This window comes from Prionailurus bengalensis, chromosome B1 (assembly GCF_016509475.1).
Source record: "Prionailurus bengalensis isolate Pbe53 chromosome B1, Fcat_Pben_1.1_paternal_pri, whole genome shotgun sequence".
Classification (NCBI taxonomy): Eukaryota; Metazoa; Chordata; class Mammalia; order Carnivora; family Felidae; genus Prionailurus; species Prionailurus bengalensis.
The window spans coordinates 40,607,746-40,629,142 of record NC_057344.1 but is presented as its reverse complement, the minus strand read 5'-3'; the positions used below and the strand labels follow the sequence as shown (position 1 = coordinate 40,629,142).

Genomic DNA, 21,397 nt, shown 5'->3' with positions numbered 1-21,397 from the left:
TCAGTCCTCACTGTCACCACCTCTAGTTTATTTTGCACCTCATTTATAGCATTTTCAAATTCATCATGACTATTTCTTAGTTCCTCAATCTCTGCAGCAATAGATTTTTGCTGTCTTCTATGCTTTTTTCAAGCCCAGCGATTAATCTTATGACTAGTATTCTAAATTCTTGTTCAGTTGTATTGTTTATATCTGTTTTGATCAGTTCTTTAGCTGTCATTTCTTCCTGGAATTTCTTTTGAGGAGAATTCTTCCGTTTTGTCATTTTGACTAGTTTTCTGTCCCTTATAAGTTTTAAAAGCTTGTTATGTGTCCTGCACCTGTGAGCACTACTTTATTAAAGAGGGGTCATACACTGTCCAGGGCCTGGCCCTTCAGGAGGTGTTTTTTGAAAGTGTTACTTGCCCTCTGTTGTTGTGACTTTGGTTACTTTATCACCCTACTCCTAGTGATGTTTTGGACCCTCCACCAGGTGTGCTTTGATTTGTTCATTGAAGTAGCCCTGGAAAGGAAAACAAATAAACAAAAACAGAACAAAAACAAGCAAACACACAAACAAACAAAAACACAGAAACACCAGCTACAAGTAAACAGCAGGGTGGAGGTGTTGCTGATGAAAGAGGTCTTATTCTATACAAAGAGAGAAATGACAGGGGCAGGGGAAAAATAAAATAAAATAAAAATTGACCAGACAGAAACTATACGGCTTAATCCAGAGTGAGAGAAAGGAAAATAAAGAAGGAGGTGTAGAACATGTATCAAGAGAATGGATTAAGTATGTCTGCTTAAACAAACCAACAACCAAAGTAACCAGACTAGAGGAGGGAAGAGATAAGAAGGAGAAAAGGAAAGAAGAATATATCTATATAATAAGAATTGTGCAAGAATTAAACTAGGCAATGCAACAGCGCTGGCCTGGAGGAGGGGTCCATCTGGTTCCACAGCATCTATCTCCAGTAGATACGCAGTTACCCATTGTGGAGGGGTGTGGTTTGGTGTAGGTGAATCCTGCCTCCACTGCCGTCCCGCTGTCCAATCCCTGAAGCCCTGCCTTGGTGGTGGTGGTGGAGAGAAAAATGGGATACCCCAATGTCTCCTACCCGGACCTGGTATCCCAAAGCACTCTGTTCGAGCCGTCCTCACTGTGCCAGGGGTGCAAACGAGGCAGTTTGTCCTGCTCCACCGACCTCCATGACTCCCTGGCTTAAACCCCAATGTCTTTAAGGTTCCCATTCCATCCACCCCAGTTTGGGGGAAGTGCTGCTCCTTTGAGCAGATATATACTTCCCACAGCACTCTAGGGAGGGGATTGCTTTCTCCCACTGCGGACTGCACTCTGAACTAGTTATCCAAGCCTGGGGCTGGCTCCCCTCCTCCCCTAGGCGCACGAACAGGGCAGCCCATCCCATCCAGTGAAAGCCCTGCAGTTAGGGCTCTCTCTATCCCGGTCCATGGTTTTCTCTTGTCCAGATATAATCCTATGCTTCCCCAGCCTCTCTTTCTTTTCCCTTTGTCTCTCTGCAGGAGGAGATCCCTCTCCTCTGTTCATTTTATCTCTCCCAGTTCACAATCACGCACGTATGGCCTGGTAGGTTGTCCCAGTGGGTCCCTGGAAGCGTCTCTGTCACTTCACCACCCGGACTCTTGAAGTTCAAAGTCCTTTGGCCTCAACACTGCTTTTTTTGACAGACAAGGGAACTTCGGATCCCCCTACTTCTCCACCATGTTGGCCCCTTCCCTTAAATATCTTGATTTAAAACTCTGAGTCATTCTGTGGTAACAAACCATGAATTGCAAATCTTCTACTAAACTGTTACTTATCAGACTGTCCATCAAAACATTACGTGCTAAATGGACTCCCTCAGCATTATTCCCTTGTTTTACATTTGGCCCATCATTTGTAGAACTGGGGTGCATTCCACTCTCAGTTTCCATGGGGATCCCACGTCACCAGAATCAAGCATCTCTAATGGCATGTCAGCACTTCTGTTGATGAAGTTACTGTAGAACTGGGCAAAAATGTTTGAGTCTCCATGCTAAGGGGAAGTGACACTTGAAAATAAATTGAAATCAGTTTGAGAACAGACAGAGAAACCGGGAAGTTCATGATGTAGAGAGTATAACATTTTGTGAGATATAATACAGTCTGTACATTGATTGAAGAAATGGAATTTTCACATGTTCCCTAACTAATGAAAAGTATTATATGGATTTCTACCCAAGTGCACTTGTACAACTGTACTAATTTGTTCAGTAACAATAGGATTTACTAGTTTTCAAAGAGGTGAGCTCTTCTTCAGAGTACCTCAGGATCTAGACCAAAGATCAGGGTCTAATAGCAACGTGTGAATAATACGGCAGAATCTGGTTATCCATGTCTGCTACCATGGGCGGCACCAAGGAGTGTTTGTTGTTGCAAAGTGAAAGAAGCCATCACAAAAGACCACGTATTGTGTGATACCATTTATATGAAATGTTCAGAGCAAGCAAATCTATAGAGATAAAAGGTAGATTTGTGGTTGTACTTGCTCAAAGGGCTGGGGGAAAATGGAGAGTGACTGCTCATGGGTATAAGATTTCCTTGGGGGATGAAATTGATTGTGGTTTTAGTTGTACTACTCTGACCATACCCCAAACTGTTACACTGCATACTTTAAATGGATGAATTGTGTGGTATGTCAATTATATTTCAATAGCGCTGTTAAAAAAAAAAAAAAAAAAACTAGGCAGGTGAGGTAACTGCACAACACACAGCTTAACCACAGCAGTAGTGGCATTTGACAGAAACAACTTCAGAGAGTATTGTGGAGGTGTTGTAGTCAGAAGACGCTTCAACCTTATTTCTGAATCCCTTTTAGGGATTAATCTAATGATCAGTGATTCAGTGGTTTGGTTAAACAATTTCTGCTCATGTTTGGAGACTTCCATTTTTCGTTTTCTTACTGGGTGGGCCTGTGTTCCCACCAGGGTCATTGCCAGTTTGGTAAATGTGTGGCCACGATGCAGTTCTGCTGCCCTAAGGACAGCCACGTGCACACCAGGAGATGTTGCTACAGTTTTCCATGTGTCTTAAGTCCCATTCAGTGTCATATGAATCACTGCACTTACAAGAATTATGGTTCTTTTCAATATGCATTTTCATAAAATGGCAAAACTGACAAAATGGACTGTCAGGGCCTCTAGAATATCCTTCAGTTGGGCAAATAGTAGAATTTTGCTACCGTTCTAAAATCTTTTTTGTTGAGGGATTTCCTGTAGCCATCATGCAGGCTGTGGCTCTCCCCCAGTACTTAAGGCTGTTGGGGAGGTTCTCCCTGCAGGTACACAGAACACACAGGATACTGGTGTAAGTCAGCTTGCTCACTGACATCGGGACCAGCTTTCAGGCTGGTGCCACCAAGGGCATAGCCAGAGGCACCTGCTGTCCCTCAGCTATCCTGGAGGCCTCCATATCAGCCTGAGGAGGTGACAGCAGTATAGTGGTGACCCCCCTGTGGTGGTGAGAGCACCCGAGGCCAGAGCCGCTGTCCCTGCTGCTGTCAGCCGGTTAGCCTCCCCTTTCAGGTTGTCCCCTGGGGCTCCTTGGTGCTGCCTAGAGCACCAAGGAAAAGGGATGAGTTAATCCTTAGGACTCCGGCAGTCAGTTAATTATTCAAAAACATTTTATTGATTACCTTCTTTTCCATTCACAACCCCCCAGCTGAGGGCATTGTCCTAGTTCCCTGGAAGAGGTTAAAGTGCATGAAGATGGAGAAGCCTATAAATTAACAAAGAGAAAATAACCCTATGACTCTACAGAAAATAAGTCTTTGGTTGGTATGTGCAGTGAAGGAATTGCGTGTTTGGAGAGCCGGGTAAGAGCCCCTTGAGGTGGGCTTGTATCGTGCCTGGGCACCCACATGAGCAAGAACATAGACTAGAAAAGCACAGAATTGGATAGGTGGTCTAATCCAGCTACAGTGTCAGATACCTCGGGTGGAGCACTCTTGGGAGAGTGGCTGGGAAGGGCAGGGTAGAGCCAAGGTTCAGAGGATTTTAAATGCCAGGAGCACTTATAAGAGACACAGGTCTGCTCCTCGTAATGTTATTGAACACCTGCTAAGGGCTGGGCACTGCTAGGTGCTCAGCTTCATGATAGCCCTGAAAGGTGGACATAGGTATTGTCATTTTACAGATGAAGAAACTGAGTCAGACCAGGTACTCTGCCCAAGGTCACAGAGTTAGTAAATGCTGAATTGAATCATCCTGCGTTCCAGCTACTATGCTAGGCTTGCCTTTTCTCTGGAGAGACAAGACTTTTTTATTTTTAATTTTTTTTAATGTTTATTTTATTTTTGAGAGAGAGATAGAGACAGAGCTCAAGCAAGGGAGGGGCAGAGAGAGAGGGAGACACAGAATCCAAAGCAGGCTCCAGGCTCTGAACTGTCAGCACAGAGCCCGACGTGGGGGCTTGAACTCACAAACCATGAGATCATGACCTCAGCCAAAGTTGGCGCTTAACCCACTGAGCCACCTAGGCACCCCTGGAGACACAAAAGTCTTGCATGAAATAGAACGGCAGTGTGGCATTAACTGGTAGGTTGAATCATATGGAAATGCCATTTGTGTAGGTCAAAATGGTCAATACTAGCAATTTCATATGGTTCCATCTAGCATTTGGGGCTCAGAGGAGTGAGAAAGAAATCTCTTCGGCAGGAATGGCCAGCAGAGGTTTCATGGAGGAGTTGGGAACCAAACAAGGCCTTGGTTTAGACTCTGGATGGGTAGAAATGAGAGAGAAACATGGGAGAGGTGGAAGTATGGAGGCCAGCCTAACAGGCTGGCAAGTGACTTGGGGACATCTATCAGTGGATACTCAAAGTGGGCCCCGGGATCCCAGAGGTGATGTGATCCGTGCTTTGGGCCCTAAGGAGACAAATTTAGATTGACTCATGGCTTTGTGGGTGAGCTTGGATGTTAGTGCTGCTAATCTTGTCCCTGTGCACATTCTCTCTGCAGGAAACAGGTGAGCAGATTGCTATCAAGCAGTGCCGGCAGGAGCTCAGCCCCCGGAATCGAGAGCGGTGGTGCCTGGAGATCCAGATCATGAGAAGGTGAGGGCCTAGTGCACCAAGCCAAGGTAGGGCCATCATTGTAGGGGGACCAAGAGACTGCAGGAGCTGAGGAGCCCTGGGGCATTGAAGTGACATCTGGAGAGAGCCCTCTGGAGCAACAGCCGCACCTGCTGCCTCTGGAAAAGAGTCATAAATCTCAGTCCCTCAGTTAGGATAACAGATGACTTCTAGAGGAGTGGCTGCTAGGTGCTTTTAGTCAGTTGTTTCTTCTTTAATTTTTTTTTCTTTTTTTTGTAATATTCAGTTTTGAGAGAGCCCAAGCAGGGGAGGGGCAGAGAGAGAGGGAGGGAGGGAGACAGAGAATGAGAAGCGCACTCCAGGTTCTGAGCTGTCAGTGCAGAGCCTGATGTGGGGCTCGAACTCACAAACTGCAAGATCATGACCTGAGCTGAGTTGGACACTTATCTGATTGAGGCACCCAGGCGCCCCTGGTCAGTTTTATTTGTTATATTAAATAATTTAAAATAGCAGTTACAGTGAATTTTCCTTTGTCAGCAAAGATGCTTTTTCCCCCTTATATTTCCAATTCCAAGATGGTGTGTGACTCTCCACCATTGTAAAACAATCACCAATACTTCTTCCTCTAGTGTGGAGACAGGGGCTGTCTGTCAGTCCCGGGATGGTTGTTGTCCTCCCAGGTAGTGAGGGGTTTAGGTAAGTGTTGAGGTATACTCGCAACCCAGTCATTTTGCAAGACCTCAAACAGGTGCTCCCTCCATGAACCTCTTAAGAAGGGGAGGCATCACCTTGTTTACACACACACACACACACACACACACACACCCCATCCCCACTGGAATGGCATGAGATTGGAAGTCCCTCTACCTTCTCTGTTTTTAGAAGCAGTTTTGAAGTACAGTGAGGACTTGATATGGGGCACTCTAAAGAAAATTCAGTTGCACATGCTGCACTCACAGTCCTTGCACTCGTGGTGCTGAAAGTAGAGCTGGGTAGATACTAACTGACCGGGCACCAAGGTGAATAGCCAGTTCCTGACTTCTATCCTCCTGCTAATTCCTGAGGGCCCTCAGCCAGTCCAAGCCTTTGTTGTAAAGCTTTGCTGATACATGGACAGAGTGGGGAATGGGTTTGAGCCCGAAGTCTGGGTGTCTCCCTCACTGGTTTCTCCTTCCTAGGCTGAACCACCCCAATGTGGTAGCTGCCCGGGATGTCCCCGAGGGGATGCAGAACTTGGCTCCCAATGACTTGCCTCTGCTGGCCATGGAGTACTGCCAAGGAGGAGATCTCCGAAAGGTGAGACTTCAGGGTGGCGGGACACAGCCTGTCTGGGCAGGGAGTGGTGGAGAGGCCTTTCACCCCTTTTATCACCAGGAAGCTCAGGCAGTCACGGTGACTCTGGCTTGCTTTCCCTTCTCAGATCCCCCTCATCCATGCTCAGGGTGGGGTGAAAAGCGTGTGATGTGAATCAAGAGACTGAATCAGAAGCTCTTACGAGAAAGGCAGGGAAGGGCTTGCTGTATGTCCTGCACAGTGATTACTAAAATGACAAGGAAAAGATCACCAGGTTTTGAGGATGGGGAAGGACTGGACAAGTTCCAAAACAAACTTTTCTTCCCTAGGCATGTCAGAGCCACTGCAGTCCTTTAGTGTCAGTGTCACCGCTGTCCTTATTAGGAGGGATTTTCTCCTACTGATGTGGTGGCACTGCACACAGGGTCACAGAGTAGAACAGGAAGGGGCTGGCTTAGTAATCAGGGGACTGGGATGAAACCCCAGAGCCACCACTGACTCATCTTCTGGGCATTTGTTCCTCTAGCACATTAACTTCTCTTTGCTAGGACGTACACTTCAGGGTGGCTGACGGCAGCCCCTTGTCTCAGGGACGGTCGTGTCTGCCCACCGCCCCAGCATTGTCTGAAACACCACCTACTTTTATATCTTGCCTTGTTTGATTTTCAGCAGACCTGTGATGTTGGTAAAACTATGATTCCCATGTGAAGGATGGATGTCATGGCCCAGAATGTTGAGGCCGATGACCAGGCCTCACATGGCTGCAGTGGCAGAGCTTCTTTGGTCACAGTCTGCGGGAGCCCCACTGTGGGCCACCTCTCCATCTGTGAAACCAAATGATGCTACATAGTGTGAGGAAAAATAAAAGCTCTGGACAACAGAGTTGTTTTTGTGCTAAAAAAGAGATCGCTCTGTTAGTGTACTTCTCCCCTAACTTTTCACTCTAGAAAAAGGGCTATTATATTGTAACAGGTTGCGGGGGAGGGGGGAGGTAGGCAGGATACCCAGGCATTTCTTCTATCTTGACATGGCAGTTTCCTGGACCCAGCATCATGGGCTGTTCTCATTACTTTTCTGACCCCTTCCGCCTTCTTTTTGTGAAGGAAACTTTCCATGAGTGTTGATCTGCTCAAGTGGCTTTCTCCTGCCATGGGAGGTGGGCAGATCCTGGGAGTGTGAGAGCAGGATGTGAACAGTCATTGGCATGACCTACAAGCAGGGAACTGATAACGGATGAGAAATGGGGAATTTGACAATGCTTCGATTTTCCTCTTTATTTTCGTAACCTTTGACAATCATCCGATTACTAAATGAGTTATTTAAAATAGGGATAGAGTCATGTTGTTACAGTTGAGTGGATGGTCCTTAGAGAGCAGGGGGAGGGGGGTTGGTGAGATGTGACCAGATTATGGAGGGCTCTGAAGCCCAGCAGAGAACTTGAGACTTGATCGTGTAGGCAGCAAAGAGCCAGTTAGCCATGGAAGAAGATGACGCACTTCAGTGTAAATGACCTGGCGTGGGGCACGAGATGATCTGTGGGAGGCAGGAAGCCCTTGCACTCTGAGGGGCCTTTGTCCATGCTGCTCCCTCCTAGGGGGATGCGCAGGGAGGGCGCTGCTGCCCAAAGGGCCTGGGATCTCTGTTCTCTCTGTTCTCCAAATGAGGTAGCCTATCTTTCCCTCCTCTCAAGAGTTCAAAACCTACTGCCCTGGGCACAGAAAGGCGAGCTTGGCCAGCACATGAGCAAATGTGGAAGCAGGAACTGATTAGAAGACTGAAGTGTGTATGCCCAGCTCAGGCAACAGACTCTTGGATGTTCTTGGATATAAATGCTAGTTAATAACTTTGATCCTTGAGTGGGAAGTTATTTTCTCTGCTGTCTTCAATCGAGGCCAGCTGCCAGCAGCATATTGAGCCAGGGCCAGGAGGGCAGAGAGGACAAGTGTTTGGGCTTGGGCCTCAGATAGACATGGCTCTATATTCTAGCACTGCCCCTGGAATGGCTATGTGAACAGACAGATCACTGAACCCCTCCAGTCTCAGGCTCCTCACCTGTGAGGTACTCACCTCAGTGGCAGTGGGAGGATGAAATAAGACCATGTAGGTAAAGCTTTACTAAGCTAATCTGTGCAGAGGTTAGCCAGGTCCTGGGCATGTCGTAAGTGCTCATTAAATATTCCCCACCACCACCATCATCCCGCTGGCAAGGCCACGTTGGAGGAAATGGTCAGAGGGTGGTTTTCAGTGAGCGCCTCCACCCTGTCCTCTGTGGGACTCTGGGGAGTAGTGGTCCCATTGTCGCCAAGTGTGGCCTCTGGCCTGCCTCCTTCAGAACTGCAGCTCAGGTGAGAAAAATCTCTCATCTTAGAATGACTCAGACACCTCACTGATGAGCACGGGAGTACTTCTGGGAGTTGCACTGCTGCTTCCTCCTTCCTCCACCTGCTGCCCAGGCTGTCTTGACAGCCTTAGGTCCTCAAAGCCCAGGGCTGGGGTTAGCACTCGCATGACTTCAGCTGGGAAGACACACTGTGGACTTGGTGGTGGTAGGGGACCGCTCACTCTGATGCTTCTTTTCAACTTCTTGACAGTACCTGAACCAGTTTGAGAACTGCTGTGGCCTGCGGGAAGGAGCCATCCTCACCTTGCTGAGTGACATTGGTAAATCCCAGCCCTGGAAGTCAGGTCATGGTCTCCACGGAGGGTGTGTGGTGCCCCTGTGAGTTCTTGCAGAGCACAGAGGGGAGATATTTTGGTCCTCTGTTCTTTACAGAGGGTGGGGTTGTCACCAAGGGGCTAGTCAGGCAGGCGCTGAACTCAAATAGATTTCCCTTCCTTCCGGACTAAGTCATGAAGTGAATGATGATGTATATAGAATAACAGATTTCCTTTCTCATTGAAAAGCTCCACTCCCTGCTTTCCTGGAAAGGCCAGCAATAGAATAGGTTGTCATTTGAATGAATTTCATCCCTTGGCAACTAATTTTTCCACTTCCACGTTGACAGCATAGGAAAAACTGCTCTTGTTCAATCCTTTGGTATTGTTAGTGTCCTCAGATGAGGGTGTCTGCTACACTCTGAGGGAGTGTAGAGTGTAGATCAGGGAGAAGAGTGACCTCAGACTGCAGAGGTCAGATACTATCTCCTGGACCCTGGTGCCCGCTCTAGGTCAGCACATGGTTCCAGCCTATGGAAACAGACATCAGGGATGCCTGGGTGGCTCAGTTGGTTAAGTGTCTGACTCTTGTTTTCGGCTCAGGTCATGATCTCGCGGTTTGTGAATTCAAGCCCCACATCAGGCTTTGCACTGATGCGTGGAGGCTGCTTGGGATTCTCTCTCCCTTTCTCTCTGCCCCTCCCCTGCTCGCTCTCTCTCAAAATAAACATTAAAAAAGAAAGAAAGGAAAGAAAGAGAGAGAGAGAGAGAGAGAGAGAGAGAAAGAAAGAAAGAAAGAAAGAAAGAAAGAAAGAAAGAAAAAGAAAGGAAAGAAAGGAAGGCAGGCCAGGCCCTAAGCCTCCTTTTTTTCTTTCTTTATTTTTTTAATTTCCAAGATTGTTGGTACAGATTGATAATTTATAAAGTTTAGAGTTATCCAGAGTTTGTCACTGAGTGACTAGTTGCCCCTAGATATGGGCATTGATACCACTTTTCAACCCTCTCCATCTCAGCCTCTCTGAAGCTACATGCTTAATCTTTTCGTTTACTCAAACTTTTTTTGTTTTTTTTTAGAAAAATATCAAATATATAGAAAAGTTGAAAGAGTAGTACGGTGAAACCCACATACCTTTCAGCGGGATTCACCTGTTGCTACGATTTTGCCACGTCTGTAAAGCTGTGTTTTCTAACTCTTTCCCTGGAAGGGTAGGTGAGCCTCTAGTCTCTGAAACACTCTGCCTTCCTAGTGTGGGTCCACCTCTCCCTTACCCTCTGTCACTCTTCATAGAGGGTAGGAAAGAAGGAAATGAAGGTGGGGAGAGTCCAGCAATGACATAAAGTTAGGATCCAAACAGTCTGACATAGAAAATTCCATCTCCCTCTGAATCCTGTGTTTGTCCTTTGGATGGAGTTCACAGTGGGGACAAGTTGACATTGCACCAGTTTTATCTGACTTGAGTGGGCGTCCACCACTAGCCAGACTGATTCCTTCATGAGTTGGCCTGTGTGAGTCTACTGGAAGGGCCCTCTCCGTCTATCTAGAGGGTCTAGTCTATCAGTTGAGAATCCCACCTGTTTTCTTGACATTTTGCTTAGACAACACTTGATTGTCTTGTTACCCCAGTGGCCAAATTATTAATTTATTCTGTTGAGTTGGGCTAAAGGCTGGTTAGTAGTTTGAGGAATATTCTTTTGCTCTTAATGGGAAACTTATTTTATTTCTCTCTGGTTAGAGCTTTAAGTCATTTTTTAAAATTAATTTATTTCTTTTAGAGGGAGAGAGAGCACATGAGCAGGGGAGAGGGACAGAGGGAGAGAGAGAGAATCTTAAGCAGGCTCCATGCTTCGTGTGGAGCTCGACACAGGGCTTGATCCCACAACCCTGGGATAGTGACCTGAGCAGAAAAAAGGGACCAGTGCTTAACCACTGAACCACCCGAGTACCCCAAGCTTTAAGTCATTTTTTTTTAAGTGTTATCCTCTCAAATATTTTTCTTTCACTGATTATATTAGCAAATAGTTATGAAGAAAGTCTTTAACTTCTTGGCTAGAGTACACAGAACTTTCTACTTCCTCCTAAAACTTTTACTTCCTTAAGTGATGTAGTGATGTTAATAATTCTTTTTTTTTTTTTTTTAACGTTTATTTATTCTTGAGACAGAGAGAGACAGAGCATGAACAGGGGAGGGGCAGAGAGAGAGGGAGACACAGAATTGGAAGCAGGCTCCAGGCTCTGAGCCATCAGCCCAGAGCCTGACGCGGGGCTCGAACTCACAGACCGCGAGATCGTGACCCGGGCTGAAGTCGGACGCTCAACCGACTGAGCCACCCAGGCGCTCCTGTAGTGATGTTAATAAAGCATCTACTGATTGCATATTCTTTGGTCTGGGCACATTTTGTATGCCGTTACCATTGGCTTGTGTGATAGCTTTCATATTATCTATTGAAGTTGTGGGTGTGTGTTTAAGTTATACATAAGTCAGAATAATGAAGATTGGTAAACTCCCGATTGTGCATGCAATTCAGCCCTCCTATAGGCGGATGTATATTAAAATTCTTTAGGTCACTGGTTCCCTATCTTTCCTCTCTGTGACCCAAAATTGGAAATAATGAGGCTATGAAGTACTAATACTCTAGGATGAAATTCTTGAAAGCAGAGATTTTAGTCATTGCTGTGTCTCCAGCATCTAGAATAGTGGTATCCTATATAGTAGCCTCTCTGTAAATATTTGTCAAATGAATGAAATAAATTGGAAAGGAAATTAAAATAACTAAGGACCTATTTATTTATTTATTAATTTAATTTATTTTTTTTATGTATAATTTTCTGGGGTTTTTTTCTTTTTTTTTTTTTTTAATTTAAAAAAAATTTTTTTTTTCAACATTTATTTATTTTTGGGACAGAGAGAGACAGAGCATGAACGGGGGAGGGGCAGAGAGAGAGGGAGACACAGAATCGGAAACAGGCTCCAGGCTCTGAGCCATCAGCCCAGAGCCCGACGCGGGGCTCGAACTCAGGGACCGCGAGATCGTGACCTGGCTGAAGTCGGACGCTTAACCGACTGCGCCACCCAGGCGCCCCTCTGGGTTTTTTTTTCAATATATGAAGTTTATTGTCAAATTGGTTTCCATACAACACCCAGTGCTCCTCCCAAAAGGTGCCCTCCTCAATACCCATCACCCATCAACCCTCAGTTTGTTCTCAGTTTTTAAGAGTAAGGACCTATTTAAAAAACAAAACAAAAGATGATGTCCACATTTTATTAACAGTCCCAGGTCAAATACCTGCCTTTACACTTATTGGCATTGTGACCTTAGTCATGTTACCTAATTTTTAAGAACATCTGTTTTATTAGCTGTAAAATGAGACTGTCACTCACCTCATTAGAATGGTTATGAGGACAAAATGAGATGATATACAAGAAGCTGCCAGCACAGTGTTTCCTGCTCCTCGCGTAATGTACGGTCAGCAAATATTCATTTCCTTCTCATTTCCTTCCCCCTCTGGATTTGGATTAATAGCATCCCTTTTGAAAAACCTCAGTCACCCTTATTTGGGATCCGGTGAGCCGGGCAGGGGGTTGCCTTGTGAGACTTCCCTTCCTGGACATGGTTCATCTTCAGACCTATTCCTGTGTCCGTCACCTTTTGGAGCAATCCCATCCCCTGATGTTGTGGTTGTGTTGTGGTTGTGGTTGTTGATAAGCTTGTATTTTACTTTCATTTCCGTTTCTGATTTGTGTACAAGATTCATCAAGTTTATTTCTTTTGCAAGGATCTCGTCACTGAGCCAGAGTTCAGAGGCATCTCCCGGAGCTCATATAACATAACTCTTTTGTATTCTGAAACATTTCCTGAGCATATTTTGTTCCAGTTTGTTCCAAGTGCTGGCCCCATGTTCCCTTTGTTGGAGTTGCCACTGCTGTTCTCTGCCAGGTTGACTTTAGATAAGTGGTAGAGCCACACCCTTGACCACTGGGTCCAGAATTCATGGCCTTCTTTTCTGGATTAAACCTGTTTTAACCAAGCTTCTTCTGAGCCACTAACCTTACAGAGATGCCCACTCAGAGCTGTATCATGGTAATAGATAGACATAGAAAGGATTTTTCCAGTGAACTTTAAGTTGGCCCAGAAGATACTGCAGAATACATAGGAGAAAATGAGCAGTTTCCTGGTGAGCACAAAGGCCAGACAGACCTATTAGACAGTTTCTCCTATGCTGGTAAGGGATCTGGGGACAGGTGCAGAGGCAGCTGGAAATGATCTGGATTTCCGTATAATGTAACCCTAAAATAGCTCAAGGAAGTTATATCTAAGTGGAGTCTATTTAAACACTCTTGCTCATTAGCCTTTGGAAAACATTGGAGTGTATTTCCTTCTGCCAGCAGAGGCGCAAACTGCTGAGCGCTCAAGGTTGAGGGAAAGACTGACACTTTCTGGACGCCCGTGTCTCCACTGTCAGGCGGGGACCTGCCCGTGCCCTGGCCAGTTGGGTGGGCCAGTTGTGTGATCGCCATGGCCTCATCAGATCTTAAGTCTGAGTAGATCTTCCTTGATTTTCCAGATGGCCAGTTTACTGTGGGGACTGACCATCTTGTCCTCTGAACCTTCAGGAACCCCACTCCCCATTTTCATCTGTGCTTCATTCTCTGAGTCACCATCTCTGTCCCTGTTTGAGCTGCTCCTTATAGGCATCAGTACCTCAACACTAAAAAGCAGAGAGGATTTCAAAGAGAATACAGGGCTTTAGGGAAGAGAACTTATCCTAGGAATCAAAATTTATTTAGTGTTTCTCTGATTGTGTGGATTTATAACACAAGGGGACTACTCGATGTCAGAAATTGAGACCATTTGTATATAAAGTATGTTGGGGAGCGTAAATAAACATAATAATAATAGAAGAGAAGACAACTGGCTTTTAGTCCTGGCTTCTCCATTTTCTCAGAGCTGTTACCTCAGGCAAGTACCTTATGGTCCATTTATCTTTTTATTTCTTCTCTGTGGAAAACTGGGTAACTTTCGGGGCTTACATTTTCTCAAACTTAAAATGAAGGGTTTGGGCTTGGTGATCTCTAAGTTCCCTTCTAACTAAATATTCTATTTTCATTATTCAGAGGGCAGGTTTTCAGAATGGGCATCCCAGAATGTCTTTGACATTCCATCCCAGCCTGACTGCATGGCCCCGTTTCTCTCACTTCTCCCCTAGTGCATTTCCTTTCCCCAGAGCTTTGTCTTGATGCTTTCTGTTCATTCCTGCTCCATCCCCTCTGTCTCTCTCTGCACCTGAACTGATTGCCTACTGCTTTTTAATATTCTGTTTGCCAGGCTGTTCTCATCACATCTTTATCAACCATATTCTCTCCAAAGTCTGTGTATCCAACCCTGAGCCTTATCCTTAGCTCCATACCCATGTCTATTTACTTCTCCGCAAATCATTACCAAATGGAAATCCGAGACTTCTTCCCCAAGCCAGATCCCTTCCTGGCATCCCTTTCCTGTGTCACCAGCCCATTTTCCCGTCAGTAACCTAGCCATGAGTGCCAATTCTGAATCTTGTCTCTTAGAACCTGCCCTCTTCCTGCTCCATACCCTCCCATTTAAAGGCTCCAGAGCCTTTCAGCCCTCCTTCATGCCACATATCCTGTTTTCCCTCTCTGTTCCCACTGCCCACACTAATTCAGTGTCATAACAAATCACTGCAATGATCCCTCACCTGACCTCCTTAGCCCCATCTTACTCGTCCATCTTTCATGCTTTTGAAAGGACACTTTCATCATAATCCTTCAAGGCTAAACCTCTTTGCTTCACATTTCTCTCAATCCACTGTCACCAGCTTAGCAGGTATGTGGCTCTCAAAACCCCCTTTTCAACCCTCCTGCTAGCCTTTGCAGGTGGCACTTCCGAAAGGGGGGCATTCTAAAGAACACTGCTCCTGCACCTGCCCAATGACCCGAAGCCTTCCTGTCTTTCGGGACACAGCTTTAGACCCACCCTGACCCGTCACTCACAGTGGCTCTCCTCATGGCGTTCCTCTCCCCTGCTGCCTCCTGCGCTCACTTGGTACTTGGTGTCTCTGCTGTTGTTATTGGATCTCAGCCTGTGGCTGACCTTGAGGACTGACTTCTGGCTTTGGGGGCTGCTGACCAGGCTCTGCAGTGAGTGAAGAAAATGCCTTGATTCGGTGTCAAATTTCCCACAATAACCTAGGAAGCACAAGACACTTCATTAGCACTTGTCGAACAAATGAGAACGATTGTGCACTTTTCTCTCAGCAGTTGGTGTGACTGCCTCGCTACCTTCCTGGGGGGCTATTTTAGCTGAGAAACCTTCAGCCAGATTAAATCTTTTTCCACATGTTCACACTTGGCTTTCTAATCTGTTTTGTTTGGAAAGTCCAGTACACCAGAGTGACTGGCACATAGTAGTGTTAAATGTTAAAAAAAGAAATCTCAACTGAGTAAATTTTAAGGATCTTACTGGCTTTATTCAACAATTCATGAATTGGGCAGCGCCCCATCTAGCAAACAGAAAGGCTCTCTGAGGAGCTGCACAAAATGAAAGACTTTGATAGGCAGAAGGGGGCAGGACAAGGAAGCCACTAGCAAAGAGTGGATTGTTTCAGGTAAGGTCACCTTTCTTTGGAGGATGGCAGGGGCCCCATCAGGCAGATTACCTCATTAGTGCAGACCAGGTAATTCCAGACTAAGATTACCTTCCTGGCAGAGGCTGAAGCTACAGTTAGGTTAGATGCCCCCCTTAAATTTCAGTTTTGTGACATGGGCTTAGTACAAGTGACTGACTCCATTTTAGGCCTGTTGTCTCTTTTTTACAGTTCCTCCCTTTTGATCAGACTTTGAGCTTAACTGAGAGATGTGATCAAAATTTAAGGCATCAGTGCCACTCCCAGCTACTGCTCTGAAGTTCTAACAGCTTTTGCTGATGCTCTGTGATTATTCATAGGTCATGACTTCTTTTTGCTGAGTCTATGTGGAATGCACAGGTCATGGCTTCAGGTTCACATTTTTTTCAGTCAGTAATTCTCCTCATTCCTTTTTTGACATTCCAGTCTTAGGGCAATCACTTGATGATTAGTGGCTGTGAACATGCATTTACAACTTTTGAGGAAATACAGCACGCTAGGGAGATTGCTATGATTTTTACACACAGGGTAATTCCCAACGTCTGGAGTGTGCTTCAAAACCATGGCCCCCAAGACCTAACCCAATCAAAATCAAATAAAGACAGACCGTGTTGAGTCACTTTCTTAAGTCAAGTGGCTTAGTTCAGTGATTTTATGTAGCTGAGTATCAACTTCCCTGAAGTGTTAATTCAGGCACAGTAAGTAGTGTTGGCCGTAGCACAGACACCTTGCTCAGCTTAAAGATAATCAAGGACTGTCCTATTATCAGGAACAACTTTGCCCAGAGAGTCTAAGGACTTTTGTTGAGCAGCTATTGCTTTAAGAGTTAAGGAGAGTTTCTTGATAATAGCCTCATATGTACTCCTAGCCAGGAAAGCAAGGACCTGCCAAAGGGAACTAGTACTGAATCGTGAATGCTTCCTGGTAATTCCCATTTGGATCCTTGGCACAGGACTGGAATGAAGGCCAGTAAAATTTAAGGGTCTGTATACCACACAGGTGGTTTTATTCTGGTTACCTTTGCCTTGTGTCCCTTTCTTTGTGTAGAGCCTGGATGCAAGGTTCCCTGGGTACCCTGCGATTGTTAACCAGAGAATGGGAAATGGACCCCCAGGGTTAGAGAGTCTGATGCAATATAGATGGAGCAGAGTTTGTTCAGAGAAACTGGGACATTGGAAATCAGAAGTTTGTGACAGAGTTACAGAATCACCAGCATTGTGGTACATCCAACAGTTGTTTGGAGGTTGGATTACCCCCTTAGCAATGGCGTGGGACACACAGATGATGGTGTTATCTTTCCAGGCCAATGCCAGAGTAAAGGACAGAAAAGGAGGAAGAAAGGATTTCATGTTTAAAGTATGAAGTCTTGCTCTAGTGACTTGGGTGGGAGTAGTCTACCTTGGTGTTAGCTATTTCTCTTCCTGGTCAGAGAGCCTGGCTGCCATCGGGGAGAGGAGGACCTGGTATAGTCTCTTCCAAGGAAACTGAAGGGCAGTCTTTGTCTTTATTGATTCCAAATTAGAAGGGTGGAAGAAAATTAGAAATGTTAGTTTGGAGAATCATAGCCAAATATTTGAAGAAACTAGATGAATTTAGGATCCAATCTAGTTTATGGGTATATAACAAAACCTCAAAGAAAATTAACAGGACTAGAATCTAGTATCTACAAAAGTATGAACAATTTTTCTCTCTACAGTTATCCCCATTTTTTAAATTAAAAATGATCACAGTGAAACTAATGTGTTTGCGTTAAACTTGGCCTGATTACTTATGGCAGTGCAGCAAGAATAGTGATTAGCCATATAAGCTCCTTTTAAGACTGCTTTGTGGACCTCTTCATAAAGAATGAGATTGAACTCTTCAATCTCTGAGGCCAGGAAGCCAAGCCAAGGATTTATCATCAGATTTTACCTACAGTACCTATAATTTAGGTGAATTTTCTCTTCTCAAGTTTCCCCTAAATATCCTGGGGTTTCTGGGGCTGCCAGTAAGTGACCTTTCTTAGTCATCTGGTAAGACTGCTAGGAACCTTTTATAAGCAAGGTACCCAGTGATTTTTCCAAGCAGTTCCTTGGAAACTGCTGGCCATATCTGAGTCTACACACATCTCTCTTAAATGTAACATTTCAGTCAAGGCCTCGATAATATAGCCCAAGTTTTTAACTGTGTCTTGTTACAAGGAGAACAGTGTCTTATTGGACTTATCAAATACCTAGCTGTATTACCATGAAAAGAATACTCAAGAGTTTCTGGATTCTGGAGGGACCAGGTAAGGAGAAAAAGTAGATGTTTCATTCATACCTTTGTTACAAAGGTATGCTTTATAAAATTGCTGTAAGTCAGGCGTAGCTTAGAAGCTTTCCTTAGGGGCGCCTGGGTGGCTCAGTCTGTTAAGCGTCTGACTTTAGCTCAGGTCATGATCTCATGGTCCATGAGTTTGAGCCCTGCGTCGGGCTCTGTGCTGACAGCTCAGAGCCTGGAGACTGCTTCAGATTCTGCGTCTCCCCCTTTCCCTGCCCCTCCCCTGCTGACACTCTGTCTCTCTCTCTCTCTCTCTCTCTCTCTCTCTCAAAAATAAATAAACATTTAAAAATTTTTAAAAAAATAAAAAGAAGGTTTCCTTAAATCTGGAAAGGAAAACAAAACATCCAGGAACCAGCAGTATTTCAAACCAAAAGGCATAATCCTCCTCCTCAGGTCATTCAATCCCATTTAATTAATGTTTGTTCTGCTTGAATCCAGTTCTCCCATTAATTTGGGAAATTTTTACTGAGGACAATTTTATGATCTTAAAGTTATCAGAAACCTGTACTTGGCAAAGTTCTTTCCCAAGTACAAACCTATTCTCTTTGAAGTACTTCTGCAGAAACACTTCCATAAGAGCATCAGAGTAGGAGAATAGAACAGTAACTTTCTGCAAATGATGAAGACTTAAAAATGACGAGAGTTTATTTGATAAGGGAATTGAGTAATTTCTGTGATATACAACATTTTAGTATAATAACTGGAATTATTGATAACATTATTATAGGAAACATAGAGATCCAGGAATTTCATACAGTTTCTGGAACACTTACATACCTACACAAATATAATATAAAGAAAGCTTAGTATTACGCCTCATATAACAATGCTTCCCATATAATTTAACATAACAAATAAGCCCAATTAGTTTTACATACCCTTTTGTATAAAGAGAGAGAATAAATCTTTTGAGATCTTCCAGGAGCCCTCTGCAAAATTCTAGTTAGTTCAGGGTCAGAAAGACTTTATTTAGATCAGTAGTCCAAGAAAGCTTTGCCATTTTAAAAGAGAGAAACCAAATTCAAATTTTGTACCATCTTATTTTTGATATTGAAACTCCTTTTTTATTCAAATAATTTTTTTTTTTTTTGAGAGAGAGAGGGAGAGAGAAAACCCTAAGCAGGTTCCACACCTAGCACACACGGGGTTCAATCCCACAATGATGAGATCATGACCTGAGCCTAAAGCAAGAGAGATGTACGCTCAACTGACTGAGCCACCCAGACGCCCCTCAGATAAATTAATTTTAATCTTAGCCAACTTGATCACACATAAAATTCCTTTCCCAATATTCCTTTTTTACAAACATTCTAGGTCTTTTTTACATTCATATTTTGTCCTGTGTTTTTCCCACTTTCCCATTCTGAAGTAGCCTCACTTAAGGACAAATATTTCTTTTCCCTTAACAAAAATGCCTCTCTGTTCCTCATAGCTTCTCTTACTGAAAACACACACGCTCCTTTCCTTGTGTACAGAGATGTTTCTCTTATTATTTCCAGTAGCTTTTACTGCATATTATTTAGAATTTTTCACCCTTAGGAACTAATTTCTAGGGAAAACTGAGATGTAAGCTGTTGTGAACTGCATGTTAAACCAGCATTCTTCATGTTGGCAAATGTATGAATGAATATATTTAATAATTTTTAGAAGCATACACTTTTGTTTAGACTACCCACAGAGACTTTATGAGACATTAGACAAAGACAGCCATCATCCGATTATTTTTCCTATTGATGATATAATATAGATAACATATATTCATATCATATTATCATATAGATAATATGAGTTTATTTGATTAGTAAACCCATGTAGAATAAATGTTGTATGTCTGCATTATATTTAATGCTGATAATGCTGAAGACACGTCTATTTTTTTTGTTTTCTAGTAAGACTAAATTTATTCAATATCCTAGTAAAACTTTTGATTGTAAATCTCCAACAGTATAAAAAGTACAAAACACATTTGTAGATTTCTAATATATTAATATAAAGTGCATGACTACATACAGTACATCCTACAGGCAAAGAGGTGGGAGAGGAAAAAGAAGGCTGTGGTTGAGGTCTAGTAATAAATCAGAAGTATAGATGATCCGTATTATAATATATTCTACCACCAATACTGTAGCCAAAATGTACAAAAAAATTTTTTTTTGAAACAACAGGAGGAAGATGATAGTGGCTGATACTCTTGGAATTCACCACAGAGGCTGTGGGAGAGCCAACCCAACCCACGGTGTATTCTGTGCATATGGTGGCTTGTTTTTGCCATAAGGAAGAAATATAAAATTTTAAATTTAGATTAAGAACTATAAAACTATAGGGTACCCATAAAAAGTGGCTCACTCCTTACTGTTACTTATACTGTCTAATTTTTAAAATCCAGTTTTAAAAATAAACACAATGTCATGTTATTATAAGGTATGCAAATGATCCTCCCTAATTATGAAAAGTCTGAACCAGTGATAGGTTATTCCTGAACGTTTAGAAAAGAGGCAATGAGAGTACTTTGGTTTGGGTTCAAGTAAAAAGCCTTCTTTTTTTTTTTTTTAAGTAAAAAGCCTTCAAATGAAGATTTTAGAATTGAAGAGCTTCGTGTTCAGGATGCATCATCTAACATTTCAATGTTAACAAAGCCTGTTAACAAAGAAGTCAAACCTAAACCAGCCCATGCAGCATTAACACACACCTCTCTTTTCTTTTAGTATAATTTTACTTCATTATAGAGTGGGGGAAAAAAAAAAAACACCCAAGCCCTAATAGGGTAAAACCAATCAAACAACCACTCTACACAGACAAAACCTTTGCAAAGGTCAACTGAAGTAATCCAGAGCTAAAACTGAATTGTGCAGATTTTCAATGAATACACCAGTCATGTAACACAAACAAAAGTCAATTATTTATACACTAGGCAGACCGTCTAAAAAATGTGCCCAAAGAAACATTAACCTTTGTTTTTGTGTGTATGCCATTCTGAAGACTTGCACAATTTTTTAGGCAATTTAACATTTTTAATAGACTGTGATCTCTACCATGTGGTAATGCTTTGGTACTCTTCATTTAGGATTGCTCATCCTAAAACTTTACATTTCCCCAGAGGAGCTTTGATTCTGTTTTAGCAGTTTCAATATAGATTAAAATCTTTATCAAAAATCAGTATGGAGGGAGGTGACAGAGGATGCAACATACACACTCAAGTTACCTCTCTGTATGTTTAGAAATTATTCCTTCAAGGTATTTGCACCAGAGAACTTAGTCTGTCCTGCTTAATATTCAGTAGTACAGGTTTGAATCATCAGAACCTTGGCAAGACCTTAAATTATTAACAACTACCTCTTGGGGCAAGTCCATGTTACTGAGTTATGACAAATTTATTATCATTAAGGAAAACAAGGACAGCCAGCCATCTTAAAAATGCCCCAACCACTGCTTC

The 21,397-nt window shown here is 43.6% G+C and overlaps 1 protein-coding gene and 1 long non-coding RNA gene across 3 annotated transcripts in view; one reads left to right on the top strand and one right to left on the bottom strand.

The window, feature by feature from the left end:
• Positions 1-21,397, top strand: part of IKBKB (inhibitor of nuclear factor kappa B kinase subunit beta) — a 75,348-nt gene that overhangs the window by 16,160 nt on the left and 37,791 nt on the right. For both annotated transcript variants that reach the window (XM_043563098.1, XM_043563090.1), the window contains exons 3-5: positions 4,999-5,093; positions 6,251-6,368; positions 8,957-9,026. In XM_043563098.1, the coding sequence (XP_043419033.1) occupies positions 4,999-5,093; positions 6,251-6,368; positions 8,957-9,026 (283 nt within the window). The remainder of the gene's footprint in view (positions 1-4,998; positions 5,094-6,250; positions 6,369-8,956; positions 9,027-21,397) is intronic.
• LOC122473003 lies at positions 12,266-15,124 on the bottom strand. Its single transcript, XR_006294577.1, has 2 exons — positions 15,029-15,124; positions 12,266-13,728 (listed from the first exon to the last, which is right to left on the bottom strand). It is a non-coding gene; the product is annotated as an uncharacterized LOC122473003 (long non-coding RNA).